We start from the raw sequence: 18,856 nt of genomic DNA on the forward strand, positions 1-18,856 counted from the left end.
TATTTTTCCCTTCCCTCTCTCCCTAAAATTTCCCCACCATCAAACTTGGCCCCTTCCCTTTTTTCTCCAGCAACCACCCCGACAAAACAACCGACAAAGATGGCGCAAGGAGCCATCAAAAAGGCCCCCAAGGCCAACCCGGGGCTCACCAAAGCCAAGGGCAGCGGCGGTGGAGCGAAAAAGGTCAACAAACCCCAAAAGGCCAAGAGCGGCGGGAGCGCAGACAAGCAAAAGAAGAAGTTCACCTCGGGCATGGTGGCCAAGACGGAGCTGATGCTGGGGGCGAGGGCGGGGCATCTGGAGCTGATTGGGAAGGGGAGGGACAAGACGAAGAAGGGGCCTGCGACGGAGAATAAAGGGGGGAGCCGGAAGTTTGGTTAAGACTGACTGCGCACTTTGTATGGTGGCAAGTCTGGGACGGAGAACGACGGCGGGGCGGGTTGGGAGATTTGGAAGGGGATGAAAACGACAAGGGAAAGGACGACAAGATACCCATTGTTTACGATATTGTTTCGCGATTCTTGCATGACTTTTGGGATTGGAAGGGATTTGGTACGACTCAATATGGCCGACAGACTGCTCGCTTTTGTCAAAATTGCATTTACGCCTCGACAAAACTCTCGGCGACTTCTCTCAAGACGCCCTCTACATACTTTGCGTCCCTCTCAACCTCGACCCTCCACGTCGACACAGCGATTCTCACCGCCTTCCTGCCTTGCCATTGCGTCCCGCTCACAAACATCTTGCCCGTCTGGTTGATCCGATTAACGAGAACATTATTCAGCGCCTCGTTTCTCGCCCGGAATAACACAATCATGAAGATGTCTTCCTCGACATGATTCTCAGTCTCAGGAAGCATCTCGTAATGTTCGCAGTTGTGGATAAAAGAGGCGAGTTTCCTGGCAAGGAACACCATCCGGCTGAACATGGCCTCCATGCCCTCTCGGCCCTCACTTTTCAGGACGGCATAAACTGGCAGGGCGCGGAAGCGACGGGAGTTCTCAAGGCCTATGTTCAAAGGGCCGAAGATCCCATCTTCTTGGGAACCGGCAGCAGAGGAGGATGGCGGGGGAGCCAGGTAGGCGGCGCCCGGGTTGCTAAACACTTGAGTGAGGGTAGATGGGTGGCGGGAGAAGAAAATGCCGTTGTCGTAGGGCTTTTTAACACGCACACACACACACACATATTAATACAGCAAGCAAATAAAAAGTTGAAAACATATACAAAAAAAAAACTCAAAAAAACTCACCACATTGAGAAGTTTATGCCCATCCACGCAAATACTATCCGCCAATTCCATGCCCGCAACACAGGCACGCAAACTAAGAAACTGGTCTGTTTTGGGCAGAGCCCGGGCAAAGATGCCAAAGGCGCCGTCGACGTGGATCCAGGCCTTGTAACGGTCAGCCAGGCTGCGGATCTTGGGCATGTCGAAGATGGCTGTAGCGAACCGGCCGGTGTTGACCTCGCCCGAGGAGATGGCTATGATGCATGCTGTGCTGTTTTTTTCAGCCTCTTTCAGGGCTGGTTCCAACTTGTCGAGGTCGATTCTCCACGGTTTGTCATCTTGTCCAACATCGAGCACGCACTCCTCCCCCAACCCCAATATCTTGGCCGCCTTGAGCAGCGAGGAATGGGGTTTCGAGGTCAGAATTTTGATATCTGCCACCCCAGCGGCAATACAAGCTTTGACCAAGCCTACCTTGGCCACGGATTTTTCAGGGGAAGAGAGGCGGGAGGAGATGAGATATTCCCTCCCGCAGGCCAAACCGAGGATGTTGGCGCCCGTGGCGCCTGTGGTGAAAGTCTTAGCTGGGAAGCGGGAGGGTGGCAGGTCAAGGAGGGAGAGGAGCATGGATAGGGTTGTTGACTCGACAAAAGTGGCGGAGGAGTGGACCCATCCTGATGATGATGATGATGATGATGATGATGACTGGGGGAAATGGACCTGGACGTTCTGGTCGAGGGCGGTGACGAGGTTGTCTGCTGCTTGGGCTATGGGGAGGCAGGAGCCGGTTACGAAGCCGTAGTAGTAGGGGGAGGTTGATTGCTGGTTTAGGGAGGGGAGGATGGACTCCAACAGGTGGGTGAGGGTTGAGGAGGGGGTTGATGGGGGGAGGTCAAAGGGGGCGGAGGGGAGGGAGGAGAGGGTTTGGGTTAGGGTTTGGGGGGTGGGGAGGATGGGGTGGGTGGTGGTGTGCGTTGTTACGGTGGCGCGGAGGCGGGTGTAGGCTGAGAGGAGGAAGGCGGATTCGGGGTCGGGTCCGGGGTCGGGGTGGAGATCTGGACCGGTGGGTGTGTTCGGGGTCGTCATGATGGGCGGGATGGAGGTGGGAGGGCGGGTGTTCTTGGTGTTTGATTCGGAGGAAAGCTCCCGGCAATGGCTGACTTGGCAAGGTGCTAAGAGAAGACGGTGAGGCTCGGAGGATATTTGAGAAGGGCCAAATGACGGGGGGAGGAAAAGTGCTTGAGAGGGATCTTTGGAAGCATGCTGTAGATTTGAGAGTATCAACTGGTTGGTCATATGCATGGCGCGTGCGGAGTCGGTAAATGCGAGCGGGATGGGTGCTCCCTCTCGAGCCCTTAGGCAGGAGGGAATGCTAGTTGGGCCATGGGGGAAACCATCGTCATTCGACCCCTCGTAAACCTGAGCTCTGCAACAGGTTGGAGCAGAAAAGTGGTCGGGGACACACCCTGGCGATGGATGGGGAAGGACGGTAGCCTTGTAACCCTCTCGGTAGCGGGTGTAACGTGAAACGTGCGGAACTTTCTTTGGACTTTTTTAGATTTTTTTTCTCCGGACATTTCCCCTAGTCGGATGAGATATCAATCGGTAGTTATCAATCTGTCCTAGTACTAGATGTGAGCCCATGACGGGCCTGCTACCAAGCGTTGAGTATGAATGGATGTCTAGAGACGTGCCAAGGTCGGAAGACAGTCTGATAGAAACATATGCCCCATTTGAGAAGGCGATAAATGGAAGCCTTAGATGTGCAGCTGCAGGCTGTTGTTCCATGTTGCCCCTCACCCAGCGAGCCGGTGAGAGTGAGGGGAATATCGAGCTGTCATGCAGCGTGCAGCACGCAACAACCCGAAGCGGAGACTGCTACACAGCCATCTATACGGGGGAGGCCTTCTGATAGGTTGAGCTTAATTACCACGCGATACCTGTTACGCCTCTGCATCAGAGGTTGTCGAAGACGAAAAGAAAACAAAGAACGGGCAAGCTGACCATCTCCAGGCACCGTGGACCTGTTTTTCAGCAGCCTTCCCAGGTCCACTCCGGACTCTGGTGGTCTTCGGTTAGCGGCACCGTGCCATGAATTTGGCCACATGCCAACTTGAATCGTGATAAGTCGCGAGAACAGGAAGCAAAAGGCGAGAATGATTGGGAAAGAGGGAAGACCGGCAGTTAAATCTTCGGGTGATAAACCTCACTAAAACCCAGGAGTCCCTTGCTACTTTAGCGCCCATGATCAGCATGCTTCCCACTAAACGGGAGTTCCCACACCCAAATCTCGCCTGAACGGGACGGCACCCGACACAGGGCTCATCGTGAACGTGCTGCAGTATCCCTTGGTATCCCTTGTAAAACCCCCGTTTCTTCACCATTCCAGGGCCAAAGCTAGCTCCGTGGGCAAAATCAGCTCAGGGTGGTATGCGACTCTAGGGCTGGATCTATAATCTTTTGCTGCTGCCGCCATCATCATTACTCCCCACCACTGTCTTATCAAGAGAAATTTACCCAGTTGGTCACCTACCTTACCCACAGCGATCAGGACCTCCCACACCATCGGCGGACAATTGCTGGGTACGACACTAATACAACTTGGCTAGGTAACGGCACGGCACAGACTGATCGATCAACGGGCACCGAGAGCTTCCCGATCTGTCAACAAGTCCAAGTCCACACCACCCAAGGGCAGTCGAGACCCGTTCCGAACTGTTGGGCCAGTGATCCACGCACACGGGTCTTTGTTCTGACAGAACGCTCCCGCTTCTGGATCACACCCAAACTGTTGGGTCAAGGCTGCCGCTCAAATCGACAAAGAACCAAGGGACCAGCAGGGAGGGCTCCGAGCGCAAAGGGCCTTGCGTGGAGGATCCGGGGAGGAGCCGCCGACCGCTGGCTTATACGGCGTTCTGGACCTTGTGCCTTGTCTTTTCTCAAGTGACATATTTCTCGGCCTTCTCCTTTGCCCGTCCCCCTTCGCTACCTCGCAGTGTAGCCGCACCGCAAGCCAAAGCTCCATCTCGGCATACTCTCTCTGGTGCCAATATCTCAACAATGGCTGAGTCTACCAAGTCTGGCACGTCTGGAGTGTCATCCTCTAGCACGGCCTCAAAGCCTGTCGATGACAACAGGTTCACCTTTGAGTCTGTCCTCGACGACTCATCACACATCGAGGCCGATGTAAGTTGTCCGAGGAGCATCGTCCAATGTCCCTGTAGCCAAGCTGAATCCTGTTGCTTCTAGTCAAACCCCCATGACATCTAGTATGAACAACCTGCCTGGCCTAGTCAACAGCCTGACGCAAGACTGATGCCAACCTTTTAGTGACACCCAATCCCTTTCCGAGTCCATAGCCGACTTCCGAGAGGAGTTTGGCAGGACATATCATTCCTACCGTGCCGGCTGTATGTCCTCTCTTCTCTTCCTGCTTCGACCTTGGTGACTGACAACTTTGCCTAGCATACTACTTCCCCAATGACCCCACGGAAGCAGAGCGAATGGACGAGCAGTACGAGATCATCAAGGTCATCATGGACGGGCGGCTTCATCTGGCGCCGTTTACCCGCGAAAAGTACCCGCGGAAGGTGCTCGACATCGCCACAGGGACTGGGCTTTGGGCCATCGAGATGGGTGACGAGTACCCGGATGCTGAGATAGTAGGAACGGACCTCTCGCCGATTCAACCGCCGTTTGTGCCACCGAACGTGAGGTTCTTTGTGGAGGATTCGTATGTTTTACCCTCTCTCTCCTATCAAATATCCTCCGATGGCTAACACATCTCCCACAGAACCGAAGAATGGTATGCATGCCCTACTTTCCCTCCCACCAAAGCCGCTCCCCACTAACATGTGCTCAAGGGACTACCCCCCCTCAGAATTCGACCTCATCCACACCCGCGTCACAATCGGCTGCTGGGCCGACATGAAGAAGGAAATCATCGCCCGCGCCTTCCACCACCTCAAACCAGGCGGCTGGCTCGAGTGTCAAGAAGTCCCCGGCATGCCCCACTGTGACGACGGGACCATGCCCTCGGACTACGACTGGCTCAAGTGGACCCTCGAGCTTTACAACAGCTCCCGCCTCGCCAACCGCCAGGTCGACGTCGGGGAGCAGCTCAAGGACTGGATGAGGGAAGTCGGCTTTGTCGACGTCCACGAGGCCGTGTTCAAGATCCCGCTCAACGGCTGGCCAAAGGACACGAGACTCAAACACGTGGGGATGCTGTGGCAGAGGAACTTGCTGGATGGCTTGCAGGGTTTCAGTCTGGGGTTTTTTAGCAAGCACTTGGGGAAGACGCAGGAGGAGATTGAGGTATGCTTTTTTGCTTTCCAGCAACATATTTCTTTTTTTGTCTTTGATGATGATGGAGCTAACGTTGTGGTATAGGTCTCCCTCGTGGACGTAAGGAGGAGTCTCTTCAACAGAAAGATCCACGCTTACCACAAGCTCTACGTGGTCTACGGAAGGAAACCGGAGGGCGCCGCCACCGCGCCAGAAGCTGAGGCAGGAGGAGACACAGGCGAAAAATAGCACACCGATCTCGGGCGTGTTAAATCACTTTTTCACTTTTGGGTACACATACACATCCCAGACCAGCGAGAAGCTTTCATACATGTCGATGATACCTTACGGCGCCAGGTTCCCTTTTCTCTCCTTTCAATGTTGGATGTCACGATTCAGGCTACCGTGGTTGATGAAGGAACAAAGAAAATGGGGACAACATGACTTGATGTTGACGTTACGTGCCAACTTAACTTAGGTAATGAAGAGACGATGATGATGACTTTGGTGTGCTCAACATATTATTCCCCCACTGAAAACGCCTACAGGATATCAGTCATCAGTTTTCTCGGCTACCTAGCAAATCGGCATCCCACTACCTAGAAGTACGAACGCCCTGCTTACAAAAATTCCAACAAGAAAACAAACGAAAATCTGCCCAACCTCTTCTTATACCACCGAAAGAAACAAACACGCAAACAAACCCATGAAAACCCCACACAATCTGTTCTTTCCTCAATTACTCAAGCAGTATGCTCCAACCCCCCCTCAACAGTCGCATCCTTCGCACTGTCATCCACATCCAACACCTTTTCCTCTTCCACCCCTTCCCCCTTTTCCTCCTCCTCCTCATCATCACTCACCTCCCACTCATTGGGCCTCACAACCCTAACCTTGACCAACCCCTCCACATCCTTATCCTCCTCCTTCACCTGGTAGTAAACCCTCAACCCCACCGCCACAACCGCATTCCAGGGGTCCTTGACAAACTCATCTTCTTCCTCTGACCTGTAACCACCAGGGCCATTCCCGGGGGGACCACCAGGGGGCCCACGGGGGAGCATGCTTCTCAAAAGGTTGGCTGCGTTGTCGTCGTTGTCGGAGACGAGGCAGTCGAGCTCCGAGTCGGAGAGGTCTGGGGGGGACATGGGGGGCATTATGGAGGGGGTGTCGGAGGTGTAGCCGCCGTCGTCGGGGGTGGTGTTGGGGATAGGGGCGGCGGGGGGGTTGGTTGTCGGGGTAGTAGGGGGCTGTTGGGGCTCTGGAGGGGGGGCGGGAGGGGGGACCGGGTTGGTATTGAGGTTGGAATTGCTGCTGGGGATGTGTGTAAAAGGTGGGGGGTCGGGAAAGGGGGGGAGGCTGGAATTGTTGTTGGTCGGCTGTGGGGGGTCTCGAGGGGGGTCTAGAAGGGGGGCGGGATTGGGACCCGGGATGTTGCTGATACATATGTTGGGGGATGATGGGGTGCTGGTAGAGAGGGTGAGGCCCGTTGAAGGGGTGGTGATGGGGTTGGGCGGGGTGCTGGTGGTAGATGGGGACCATGGGGGGCGGGTGAGTTTGACGAGGCATCTGTTCGACGTTGTTCTGGTCAGGTCTGGCTCCGAGGAGGTCCTCGAGCTCGGCCTTAAAGTTAGAGACCACTTCGAGAGCTTTTTTCAGCTTGAGGGTAGCCTCGGGATGGGGATCGATGTCTTTGGAATTGGACGCAACATCAGCATCTTTGGCTGGGTCAACAGTGGCTCCTTCTTTATCATCCGTCGTGGCTGCCTTAACCGGCTCAGATGTGACCTCCTTCTGTTTGGCTTCCTCGTCAGGATTGGCAGGAATATTGCTGCTGCCTTCCTCTGCGGCATTGTTCTTTTCGGCATTGTTCTTTTCGGCAAGTGCTCCTGACGATGAAAGGGAAGGAGTATCCTTGCCGACAGTGGACACATCAGGTTCGGCTGCTGCTTCCGCCTCGTCATCGGCTTTCTCCTCATGAGCTTCGATCTCAGTTTGGGTCTCTTTGTCGAGCTTGGGCTTCTCCGCGCCCGAGTCCGCCTGGACTTGTGACTCGGCCAGAGGTTGCTCCCCGACCTTCATTGGTTCCTCGCCATCCTTAGGTTTCTTATCGGGCTCTGCGCCCTCCTCCACAGCAACCTCAGTCTGAGTTCCCTCATCGAGCCTCGCCTTGTTGTTGCCCTTTGGCTTGTCAGCTTCATCATCCGCTTCAGCCCCTGCCTGCTCCTGCTCTGCTGCCTGCCTCATATGCTCCCTGGAATCCCGAGCTGCGCGCCTCTTCTCGTCACGTTTCTTCTGCTGCCCAACTCTCCATGCCTTCTCGTAGGCCATCTGCTTCTTCTTTTGTTTGATTTGCCTCAGCTCCTGGCGGTGGATCTTTTTCTGATAGTCAAGATAACGCTTCCGGACCTCTTCGCGGTGCTTCTGCTGTTGACGTTTCTTAAAGGCCTCACGCGCAGTCATTTCCTCCTCGGTCTCTGCAATCTTGGCTTTGCTGAGTGCTAGGTCATGCGATAGGCCAATCCGGAGTATTTTGTCACGGCGGTTCTTAACATTGGCGCGCAGCACCTCCTCAGGCTCCATCAAACCTTCATGCTTCTCCGCGTCAATCAAAACGAGGACGGTGTACTCGCCTGCCTCAAGGTCTAGCTCCACGCTGATAGACCTGCTCATGCCGTGGCCCGAAGCCTGACATCGAACGATGTAGTCCTCTTCGCCAGCCTTGTGGACACGGAACCCAAGCAGGAATTCATACCGGCCCTCCAAGCCTCGGAAATACCGTTCATCAAGCTGCGCCAGGACAAGAACGACTGGCCCCGATCTCTCCAAAGTGAAGGCGAACTTGGTGTGGTGGTATTGCGGCGACCACGGAACATCGAGCGTCGTCCAGATCGAGGTGATCTTCCAATCAGGCCCAAACAACCTCGTACGTTCGAATCGCTGATACTTACGCAGCAGATCCTTGTACGACATCCAAAATGAGCCGTCATCACCGAACTTGTGGTTCAGCTTGGTCAACCACTCGGGAGTCCATTCCTTACTGCCGTCACTCCATGCTCCTCGCCATTCACCCTTGCCCCACGGATTTTTCAACATGACCAGACGCACGCCATCAATCTCGACGGCCTTCATGATGGAGTAAGCGTGCCTCTCGACGATGCCTCTTCTGTTCCCATAACCGCACGCCATGTGACCGGTCGAACATCCAAACAAGAAGTCTTGGTTGACCTTCATCAGCTCGTTCTTCCAGAAAGCATCCTTATCCAGGATATCGGTGGTGTTCAACTCGGAAGTCACACCGCCGGTCAGATCCTCGATACCCTCGGCCGTGAAACCGCCATCGATGGCTTGATAATCGCCATGTGCTTTGGCATATGCCTTCTCCAGCAACGGGAGCCAGGTCTCGTTCAGATTCTCACACTGCGCAAAGTACAGGGCGACACTTCCAGATTGAAAGTTTCGCCGGAAGATTTCCTCGGGGTCGGGGCGGTTTTCAATGTCATCCCATATTCGACGTTCGACGTTAATCAAGCCATCTACGACTTGCTCATCGTAGTCTTGCTTGATCAAGTACAGCTGGGAGTATCGTCAGTATTGTATCCCGATCCAAATGCGAGGGAGGCAACTAACCTTGTCGTCGATGATTTCGCTGAACCACTCGCCATCACGGTTGAAGACAAAACCGTATACACCGACATTTTCATCACGAGCGACGCAGACCCGCTCGATCAAGCCCGGCTTGTTACTAAGAGTACAGATGGCGGCGAGAAGCCAGCAGTCACCATCTCGCCCTTGACGAACATCGTCTGCCGTGGGTCCCTTGATGAAAAACTGGGGGTCTTCAAAGATATCTCCCACTCGTTTGACAGACCGGGGGCAGAGCTTAGACATTTCGGCCCTCACCTCAGCGGACTTCTTTCGGCTATCTTTCTGATAGCCAGTCTGACCTCCGCGCACATGATCGCTCTCGTCAACTGAATCAATCTCTTTCTCGGCCTCTTCTTCACCACCCTCCCTATTCCTTTTTGTCTTCTTTCCCAACGCTCTCGCGCGCTGGCGACCTCTGGGGTTCCACTCTGGGGGCTGCCTCGGATGTCTAGGCTGATCGTCGTCACTGTTGTCATACTCTGGGTAGTCATCCTTGCAGTTGCTCAAACTCTCCAGACAGTCCCTCGTTCTCGTCTTGAGGTCCCACTCCCTATGTAACTTGGTAAGTAATCGACGTCATGGGAAGCAATGTGGAACTGGAACCTACAAGTCGAAATGCGGATCGCGATACTTCTGGTTCACCCTCTTGCACTCTTTGACAATCTTGTCAACTTTAGCTCGACAAAGAGCCGCCGCCTCCTCGTACGAGGTGCTTGTCGCTCTTCCACCACCACCACCGTTGGCGAGGTCTTTGGCGGCGGTACGTTTGGCAAGCTTCTCGGCGTATTCATTCTTGGGAATAATATTTGTTACTTTGGTAGCAATCAGCGGCTTGTTATACAAGATGGGTTGTTTTGCAGTTGGATACAACCGTGGGCTGAACTCCCTGAAGAGGGGAGATGGACAATGATCAAGGGCATACCTTTTCCTGGATTGTCACTGGTGAATCTCTTCCAGAAGTCGTCAACATTTTGCTGGGGACCGTATCTGCCACGACGGCCGCTCTGCTTGATGAAGCCAGGGGGCGGAAGGACTATGGGCTTGCCGCCATAGGGCTGATCGGGGCCTCCTCGCCGGGACATGATTGTTGTATTCCTGTTCACCTTCCGATTGTTGCTTTGATATACTTTTATGTGCTGACTTGCTTTTGAATAGGAGTTAAGCACAAACAAATATGAGATCTGTGGGAAGGAGTGTTTATCAGGAGCACTTTGGAAGAAGCAGATCAACAAGGCCACACGCTCCTCGCGGAGCCCTCCTCGATGTGAGGAAGGGAATGAAACACAAAAGAGTACGCTGGAGCAAAGAGGATGGTTCAGGACGAGGCTACGAGCAACAAGAGATGGGTTTATATAGGAGGGTTTCGGGTCTTGGTGCGGCTGCAAAGCGAACTGTGCCATCCATCTGCAGCATTGTTAAGCCAGGTGGTGCAAGGTTCAGGAACAGGGTTCTTGGAAGGCAAGAGAGACTAAGTGTGCAGTTCCCGCCGTAACACAACATATAGTTGATTGTATCCTATCAACCACCCCCAGACGCGGCAATTTGTTCAGAGCTAACTGCATCCCATTTAGCGGGGAATTTGGAGGGGCAAGATGGGGGGAGGGGGAGAATCAAGGGGGAGCCAAGAGGGAGGATTGGGACGGCAGGGGAAGAACCGTGCAGTTAGTTCGGTTTGTTAGCATTGGCTACTAATTAGTCCGAGGCTGCGTTGTACTAGGCATCTACTTGTTTTGTATTGAGCCTCATCTTGCAAGGGGTTTTCGATACGTGGGATCCATGTCGGTTATAGAGATGCGGACAGAGACAGGAACATGACCTCGCCGTGCGGGTACAGAATGCACTTTGAAGATCGAACGGAGTCTGGGACCAGCGACTATCCTCTGTGTGCAGGGCGGATTACTGCAAGTCAAGTCTGAAAAAGTGCCCACTTTCTCGGATGAAGATATTGTACTTTTTTAGTCCTATGTGAGTCCTGCAGTTGGCTGTCGGATAGGGAGCAGTGTGCTCACACCTGAGATCGATATCTATTGTGACACTTGCGATTTTTGCGGCGTTGAGACTTTTGTGAGATAGAGGGAGTTGATGATGTGGGAATACAAAAGTGGGTGGTTGATGGGGGGTAAGGGCGATGGGGATGTGTATGACACTGTCGCGTAAGCCTGAGTCTGGATTAGGCCAGTCAAAGTTTGGTGCCGTTGCATGATTTGGGCCGGCGGTTGTGTCTTTGAGAATGACGATGTGGTATGGCACAAGGGGGTAGGTAGGGGGGTGATTGCCTGTTTGGTTTACAGATGATCGGGGGTATAATTGGTAGAATAGAGAGTAATTGCGTTGTATTCCTGGGTTGGGTTGGACGACAAGGCAGGCAGGCAGGTACGTTGAGCATGTGGGTTAGGGCAGTCAGTGCTGCCCGAGATTGTGAGTTGGATGATGATGGATATGAAGGTTAGGTGATACAACATGGTGGCAGGGTGTTGGAATGATGTGTTCAGGGCGGCGGCTGCTAACGTTGACACGAACTCTGGATGGGTTATAGGTTTAGGTGGTATGATACGGCGAGCGGGTGGTGTTGTTTGGGGCAGTGCTGAAGTTGGTGAAATTTTGGGTCTTTGGGTGGCTACCTATCTCACTGGTGATTTGAGGGTAAATGATTGAAGGGGTGGTGTTTGAATGAATGGAGACGATGAGTTTAAAGTGATACGCGAAGGTATGTGTACAGGGCAGTGCCAACATCGTTCTCACTTGCATCCGGGAGACCATATTGCAGACTAGAGACAAAATGGGACTTCCATTCCTAAAGCCTTGGTTTTGTCGCGGTGAATTGAATGGATGAGAATGTTCGATACCGGCGTAAGGCTGAGAGCGGCTGTGCTGACGAAGGCGCAGACCTGGAGAAGCGGGAGACTAAAATGACGGGATGGCGCTGCCACAGCCACCTCCACTGCTCCATCGAAGCCGGGGGATTGACGATTTGGAGAAAAGAGCCGCCGTGTAGTTCAGACGACGTTTGGGTAACCGTTCTCCCCCGTCCTCGATGGTGGTGGTTATTTTTTGCACCGCTGCCCAGCATTCAACCAACCACTCCAACTCGATTGAGATCGGACCACCCTCCCATCACTTTCCATCGATACTAACGAACCTGCTCAAGTCTCACACCACCGGAAGAAGGCGTTCTCCAACTGTTGTTACCCTCACTGCTGTACCACCCCCACCCCTCAAAATGCTCATTTACTTTCCTTCTCAGACCTCGATCCTCGAAACCCTACAAGAATGGCCTGGGTATCGTATCCATGTTTCGATCTAATGGTAACCTTGCTGCGATCTTCGAGAGCTTCCAAGGTCTCACTCAGCCTTGCACAACACAACACCAGACAACAAAAGCGTGACGTAGAATGAATAATAATGCCCTCCAACCATCCAAAAACATCTCTCTCAGTTTTATTCCCCCCATTACAGTGTGTAAAATATCCCCATCCATACAATGATATCTCTCTCCTTCCTTATGACTTATCACCACCCCCCCTTCCCATATATGTACTCTTTCAGCTATGCTCCATGCCCATATCTTCCTACAGGATATATATCAATACAATCAAGCTTCCCCGCACATTTCCCCCCAGTCATCCATCTCAGCAAAAATTCGATATCAACCTCCCTATTATGTACAAAGAACACCCAACCTTGACAAACCCCTCTCCTGCTCACAAGATTACCGCCCCCTGGCACTCAACCCCGAAAACGCATCCGGGCTATGCCGGCCATTAGTCCACTCCAGCCCAACAGCCATCATGCTCTCCCTGCTGACATTGTGCAGCTTTGGCTCTTGCTGAGGAGCAGCAGCTGCTGCTGCTGGCGCTGCCGCACCGCCCATGCTCATCGCAAACGGGTTCTTGCTGCCCGTCGCCGCGGGACTAACGGGCGTGGACACTGCCTGCTGTTGCTGGGGCTGCTGAGACGGTGGGTAAAGCGAGTTGGGTGTTTGGACTGGTGTGGCCTGTGCTATGTCCTGAGGAGCTCCATATGGGTTTGCCGATACCTGGGGCTGTTGGCCGTAGAGAGCCAGGATGGAGGCCTTGTCTGGTCTTTGCTGTTGCACGGGCATTTGCTGCTGATATGGAAGTTGCTGCTGCTGCTGTTGTGGTTGGTGCTGGGCGAAGTAACCGGTCACTTGGGGCGGGAGACCCATCTGTTGTGGTACTTGTTGCTGGGGTGCTTGCAACATGGGTGAGAGCTGTCCGTACTGCTGCTGCTGCTGTTGTGGTTGCTGCAGAGCGTTGGGTTGTTGAGAGAAGAAGGGATTCGACTGCTGCAGTTGCTGTTGAGGTTGGGTCGCGTAGAAATTTTGCTGCGTCTGTTCGGGAATCTGACTGAGCATTGGTGACTGGAGACGGGTTGGTGACTTGGTAAACGGATTGTTCCCGTAGTTCCCGTTGAAACCAGTAGTATTGACTGACAATGGCTGCTGTTGAGGCTGCTGGTTCTGGAAAAAGGGATTGTATCCGGTTGACTGGGGTTGCAGAGGTTGCGGCTGGGGATATGTTTGGCTACCATACACTCCCACCTGGCCATAAGGCTGCTCCCCAGGCGATACCATACCAGTAAAAGGACCCCCAAGTGGAGCCGTCATCGGCTGCTGTTGATAGATCGCTTGGGTCTGCTGTACCTGTTGCTGCTGCTGAGGAAGTAGACCGCCTGTATGATTCGGGAATAATGGCTGCTGAGGAGGAGCTAGTGATAAGTTCTGGAAAGCCAAATCGAAAGCTGATGGTGCTGGTTGAGCCTGCGGGGGAACACCGAAAGGATTCGTCGATAGATACGGATTCTTGTTCTGCAAAGTCCCTGTTGATTGCGAAGACAAAGGCTGTGGTGGCGGCGGCGTGTCGAGCATGTCGAACGGGTTTGTACTTGCTGGACTGATCGGACGTGCCGAAGTTGGTGTTCCTGTCGTCAAATTCCTGCTCAATGGCATCGATGACGTCCGTACTGGCTGCAACAGGCCTCCAGGTGCTCTTCCACTGCCCTCTCCTAACCGTACCAAGGCCTCAATCGCTTTCTCCAAGTTTCCACCCACGCCCTTCAAAACCATCGCATTCCTACTTTCATCCGTGAAACCCATATCCCGGAGTTTGGTCAACTTTTGCTCCGTATCCTCCACCTTGTCCAGTTCAGCCGAAAAGCTTACGCCAAATACAGCAGACCCCTTGTTTCGAAGTGGAGGGTGAGATCGGTCATCACGAGGACTAGTCGGTTCGCAGCCTGGACTCGACTTCTTCTTGGAGCCCAGTGGAAATATCGACGAGGCAGAACGGAGGCCAAATCGGCTTGGGGTCTTTGGTGGGAGCGGAGGAGGGGTATCTTCACTGCTGCCGGTGTGGTGCTTCTTGGCCGCGGCCAAGGTCCGATTCATGTACTTTGAGCGGATATATCGCTCCATAACGCTGTCGGCCTCTTCGACGTCGACGGGGATGGAAGGCTTCTTGTTGTCGGGGTTGTAGATCTTGTTCGAAACAACATTGCCGACCTTCTTCATGTTCTACACAGGAATATTAGCCTCGGCGCGGAGGGGCGGGGGCACTGGGGGGGGCTATTATCGTGGCCTGGCCTTACATCGACTTGTTCGTTGGTCCAACTGTCCATGCTTAGCGACTTGACCTTGGACACGTGTGTCCCCATCTTGCGGTGCAGGGTAGCGCACCGCATGCACAAAAAGATGCCCAACTGCCCCATGATTGTCAGTTACAGTGCCATCATCGCGGGTGAAATTACAGAGGGTCGCGTGGGGGAGGCGGGCGAGCCCGATTCGGTCCTAACATACACTCCATGATGCCCAAGCTATAGCGGAAGCGCGTGTGGTCAGTCCAAGGTACTACACAGATCATCAGAGGAAAAAAGGAGGCCAATTTACATGGATTCCGGGCTGAACAATCGGCGCAAAAGTTGTTGCCGGGAACGGTTTGAACAAGCTCTTGCAAGACTTTCTCATTGCGCGCCGCCTGGCGCTTGCTCATGGCTCCCGACATGTCGTCGCGTGCTCGATGCGCGTTGGAGTTGGTGTTGACAGGATGGTGGCTTCACGCCGAGAAAGTTTAAAGAAAACAAGAACCAAAGTCAGGTAGGCGTGGTAAACTTTGGGTGTCCTTTGTGTGTGTCTGTGTGTGGTTGGGCGGAACTTGGAGGTCGGGAGAAGACTTGGACCGCTAAAGAAAGTCCAACCACAGCGCGCGCAACGACCTCTCTGCCCAGCCTGGCCCGTGGTGCTCCAACAGGGGTGTTCGCCGTAGGGGAAGATCACTGTGCATAAACCGAGATCAATGACAATAAACCCGAAGCTCCTCTCTTGTGTTCACTACTTATTGGCCGCCTTACGGAGACCACACCCGACCGTCCTACGGAATATCTACACAATCCTTCCGGGCAACAAAATTGTCATCTTTTTCTTTTCCTCTTCTCCTGAAGGCGGCAGAAGTCCAACCGCGCTAGCGCTTGACGACAACGAGGGGTTACCAACGGGGGGCTCCCGCGCTCGGATGCCTGGGGGATGGTGTCGCACAACCCTGGAATGGAGGCGTGCCACCCACACGAAGCCAAGAGGAAATTTTGTAGGTTATCTGCATGGGTTCTTTTTACCCGTTCATCAAAGGGGAAGATCGCGTGCGTTTTGCAAGCGTTCCGTGGTGTTGGGTCGGGTGGGAAACACTGGGTAACCGGCACTGTTGCCCAGAAGCCCGGTTATTCATCTCAACACCCAGCCCCGCTAGGGCCCTCGAGCTCAGGGGGCCTGGACCAGCCCCTTTTTTCGAGAAGGGTGTCATTGCATATCGAGAATTTGGCCGACAGTGACGGCACAGTTTGGTAGTGATCATGTCTTAAACCTTTGAAGACATCAGGTTTTGGTAGCAACAGACCAAGTCCAGAGCTGAGTTTTCGGTATTCCACTAAACTCATCGTGCTACTCTAATCTGTATTTTCAAAGTCTTCCTCGTGCGGGATAAGACCACCCAGCCCTTTGAAGAAAAGACCAAAACAAACAATGCCCAGATCGCGAACCACAACCCCAAAACGCCCCCTATTCCCCTCCCACCACCCAACCATCACCTCCTCAAAACCTCCCCAACACCCCCTCAACCCCCTCCATCTCCTCATCCCCATCCACATCATCCCCCCGCCTCTTCAACCCGACCACCCGTCCCCCAACCCTCACAAGCAACATCCTCATCCTCTCCAGCTCCTGTTCCACCTCCCCATTCCTCCCCACCAAATTCTCCTGCACACACTCCCCCGCCCCCTCAAAAGGCTCCAACAGCTTCCTCAACCCCCTCAACCTCCTCACCCGCCCCTCAACCTCCTTCCTCTCCCCCTCCAACCTCTTTAATCTCCCAACCAGCTCCTCATACCTCACCCTCTCCTCCTCGTCCTCCCCATCATCACCCCCCCATCTATCCGCCAACCTCTCAATCACCACCCCCTCCGCTATTCATTATCAGCACCCACTCCTTTCCCTCATCATCTTGTTTTTATATAGGTACGTACCTAAATCCTCCCCCTCCCTCACCCCTTCCCCCTCCCCCCCATCCCCCTCCAACTCCAGACTTTCGTAAGAAGACGAGATATAAAGCGCCTCAATCTGCTCAGCAACATGCCTCGTCGCCTGTGGCGCATACACCCGTTTGCAGTGCTGCAGCACCCTATTATTCAGCTTCGCCATCACGTCATTCACAGCCTTGTCCGGTAACTCCTCGTTTGTCGTCTGCCAGGCGCGGGATGGATGCAACAGGTTCGACAACGCGCGGGTTTGAGCACTCAAAAAGCTGGTTTTGAGGGATATGATTGTTGGCGGGGCGGTGTGTGACATCTTGTCCGCTACCTACGACGGAAAAATAAAACCAGAGAAGAAGAGTAGATGTGACTCGGGGGTGATTTTGTCGGTGAGTAGTAAGTTGGAAGTTGAGCAAGTCGTGTAAGTTGACTGTTGTGAGTGAAAAGGCGACCAATGAGATGAATGGATGGGTGGGTTGGTGTTGTTTGATCAGAAGGAAGGGTTAGGGTTGAACTCCAGCTTCACAACATCACCACACTGCGAAGCAGATTGGCCAAACCAACGCTCTCTATTATTCCCAGTAAACTTCCAAAGCATGCAGCTTTGATCATATGGTATAATCGCTTCATCGCCACGGACATACACCGCAGCAAGACGTATGACTCGGATCGGAGCCTTCCCAAATGCAAACCTCACATGCTTCATCCCTCTTACCGGCCCACAGAACCCCAAAATTTGATGCTCCCTCTTCGTCTCCTCTCAAGTCTCCCTATCCACAGAATATCTGCCGGCATCCCCAAAAGTCCACATCAACATGTCGGCAATATCACCCGCCAACCTTCTCATCTCTTGGTTCAATCCTCCATGTTGAGGCAGGTCAGGTTTCCCAAACAGCTCGATCCACTGGGGCACCATAACATTCACTCGAGCCTTTCTCTCGTCCATACTGGGTTCCCCATGTATTCTGCAGGCTATAGTAATAAAGTCGGAGATGGTTGGTGGATAGACACGCGACCTCCTCACTAGATCCGTAATCTTGTTCTCGCAAGCCTGTGCCCGCTCTAACAAGCTGGGTACCTCGTCCATAGAGTCCTTGAGAAGTTTGATGACCTGAACACGCTGAGCTTGAGCTTCGATGTGTTCCTTGTAGGCACTGTGGTGCTGGTTAGCTTCTGTGATCATTGCTTATCGAAGAGGGGTGGAGACGCACTGTTGGCAGCAAGAGACTGTATAGCCAAGAATAATGACTGGGATGGCCCAGTATGTTTGCAGTAGTGTACAGCTCACGAACTATTTACTATGTTAGTGGTGTATCTTGAAGTGGCCAGGAAGTTAGTGAAAACACTCACCGTCAGAAGGAACAGTAGGATGCCGTTGTACAGGAAACGACGGTTGAACTGGTTGCATGCCGCGACATAAACGGACCAAGTCGTAGCCAAATCACCCAGTCCAATTCTGGGCCTCACCCGTGGCCCTCCCTCAAGCTTGCTGCTGAGTTCCCGCAAAGTGTTGCTCCACTTGTGCGCCTGTTTACGGAGTTGGATGGCGCTCCTCAGGTGCTGGACAAGCCTAGTCCTTGAGATCAAGTCGAACTCGATCTGGAGGTCCTCTGCGTCGTGGTCGAAGTTGCCCTCGCATCGGCTGGACACGCTAAGTGCATGTATAATATCGTCGCAAAGAACAAAGATGCTGATGACGTCGTCGTGGCCCGGCCGATAGAAGATGTCGTGGAGGGATGCCAGATCAGCGTGCCAACAGGACAGCTCATTCTCGACAATACGTGGCACATCTTCCAACTTGGGCCCGTCTTCCAACTTGGGCCCGTCTTCCAACTTGGGGAATGGCATGGTTCGTCTTCGAGTAAAAAGGAAGCTGATGGATTCAAGAAATGTCCGCAGCAGAATCATGATGTCGACTGTTTCTCGGTTCGATTGGGGAGAAATGAGAGATGATAAGAAGTAAGTGTATCAGTAAGTGTATCAGCAACTGTATCAGTAAGTGCTGGAAGTGAAGAGAAGAAAGAAATAAGTGATCCAGGAAAAAAAACCGCCTGATATACTTGGAAAAGACCAAGTGTTCACATTTTGCGTTGGTGGGCAAAAACGTCATGTTGCCCAGTGGCGCTTTCAACCTTTCCATGCAAAATACGGTTGTGC

The 18,856-nt window shown here is 53.4% G+C and overlaps 7 protein-coding genes across 7 annotated transcripts; 2 read left to right on the forward strand and 5 right to left on the reverse strand.

Annotated features, from left to right (window-relative positions):
- Window positions 1-99: 99 nt before the first annotated feature.
- Window positions 100-381, forward strand: QC763_201780 (uncharacterized protein; the record flags this gene model as incomplete). Its single annotated transcript, XM_062909213.1, has 1 exon — window positions 100-381. One exon carries the CDS (start codon window positions 100-102, stop codon window positions 379-381), a length of 282 nt encoding a protein of 93 aa, XP_062767977.1.
- Window positions 382-596: 215 nt separating this feature from the next.
- Window positions 597-2,542, reverse strand: QC763_201790 (uncharacterized protein). Its single transcript, XM_062909214.1, has 2 exons — window positions 1,250-2,542; window positions 597-1,156 (listed from the first exon to the last, which is right to left on the reverse strand). The coding sequence occupies exons 1-2, from the start codon at window positions 2,528-2,530 to the stop codon at window positions 602-604; spliced, it is 1,836 nt and encodes a 611-aa protein (XP_062767978.1). The 5' UTR covers window positions 2,531-2,542; the 3' UTR covers window positions 597-601.
- A 930-nt stretch (window positions 2,543-3,472) lies between these two features.
- On the forward strand, window positions 3,473-5,764 carry QC763_201800 (uncharacterized protein; the record flags this gene model as incomplete). Its single annotated transcript, XM_062909215.1, has 5 exons — window positions 3,473-4,414; window positions 4,581-4,638; window positions 4,694-4,961; window positions 5,092-5,545; window positions 5,621-5,764. Exons 1-5 carry the CDS (start codon window positions 4,289-4,291, stop codon window positions 5,762-5,764), a joined length of 1,050 nt encoding a protein of 349 aa, XP_062767979.1. The 5' UTR covers window positions 3,473-4,288.
- Window positions 5,765-5,947: 183 nt separating this feature from the next.
- Window positions 5,948-10,670, reverse strand: QC763_201810 (uncharacterized protein). The gene is given in 5 exon segments (XM_062909216.1): window positions 5,948-7,377; window positions 7,393-9,091; window positions 9,146-9,713; window positions 9,771-9,975; window positions 10,086-10,670. 5 exon segments carry the CDS (start codon window positions 10,561-10,563, stop codon window positions 6,506-6,508), a joined length of 3,822 nt encoding a protein of 1,273 aa, XP_062767980.1. The 5' UTR covers window positions 10,564-10,670; the 3' UTR covers window positions 5,948-6,505.
- A 2,049-nt stretch (window positions 10,671-12,719) lies between these two features.
- On the reverse strand, window positions 12,720-16,210 carry GTS1. The gene is given in 5 exon segments (XM_062909217.1): window positions 12,720-14,696; window positions 14,771-14,881; window positions 14,979-14,995; window positions 15,069-15,312; window positions 15,324-16,210. The coding sequence occupies 4 exon segments, from the start codon at window positions 15,181-15,183 to the stop codon at window positions 12,873-12,875; spliced, it is 2,067 nt and encodes a 688-aa protein (XP_062767981.1). The 5' UTR covers window positions 15,184-15,312; window positions 15,324-16,210; the 3' UTR covers window positions 12,720-12,872.
- A 433-nt stretch (window positions 16,211-16,643) lies between these two features.
- QC763_201830 (uncharacterized protein) lies at window positions 16,644-17,015 on the reverse strand (the record flags this gene model as incomplete). Its single annotated transcript, XM_062909218.1, has 1 exon — window positions 16,644-17,015. One exon carries the CDS (start codon window positions 17,013-17,015, stop codon window positions 16,644-16,646), a length of 372 nt encoding a protein of 123 aa, XP_062767982.1.
- Window positions 17,016-17,459: 444 nt separating this feature from the next.
- On the reverse strand, window positions 17,460-18,547 carry QC763_201835 (uncharacterized protein; the record flags this gene model as incomplete). Its single annotated transcript, XM_062909219.1, has 3 exons — window positions 17,460-17,853; window positions 17,911-17,990; window positions 18,050-18,547. 3 exons carry the CDS (start codon window positions 18,545-18,547, stop codon window positions 17,460-17,462), a joined length of 972 nt encoding a protein of 323 aa, XP_062767983.1.
- Window positions 18,548-18,856: the final 309 nt, after the last annotated feature.

The sequence above is a fragment of the Podospora pseudopauciseta genome (assembly GCF_035222475.1).
Source record: "Podospora pseudopauciseta strain CBS 411.78 chromosome 2 map unlocalized CBS411.78m_2, whole genome shotgun sequence".
Classification (NCBI taxonomy): domain Eukaryota; kingdom Fungi; phylum Ascomycota; class Sordariomycetes; order Sordariales; family Podosporaceae; genus Podospora; species Podospora pseudopauciseta.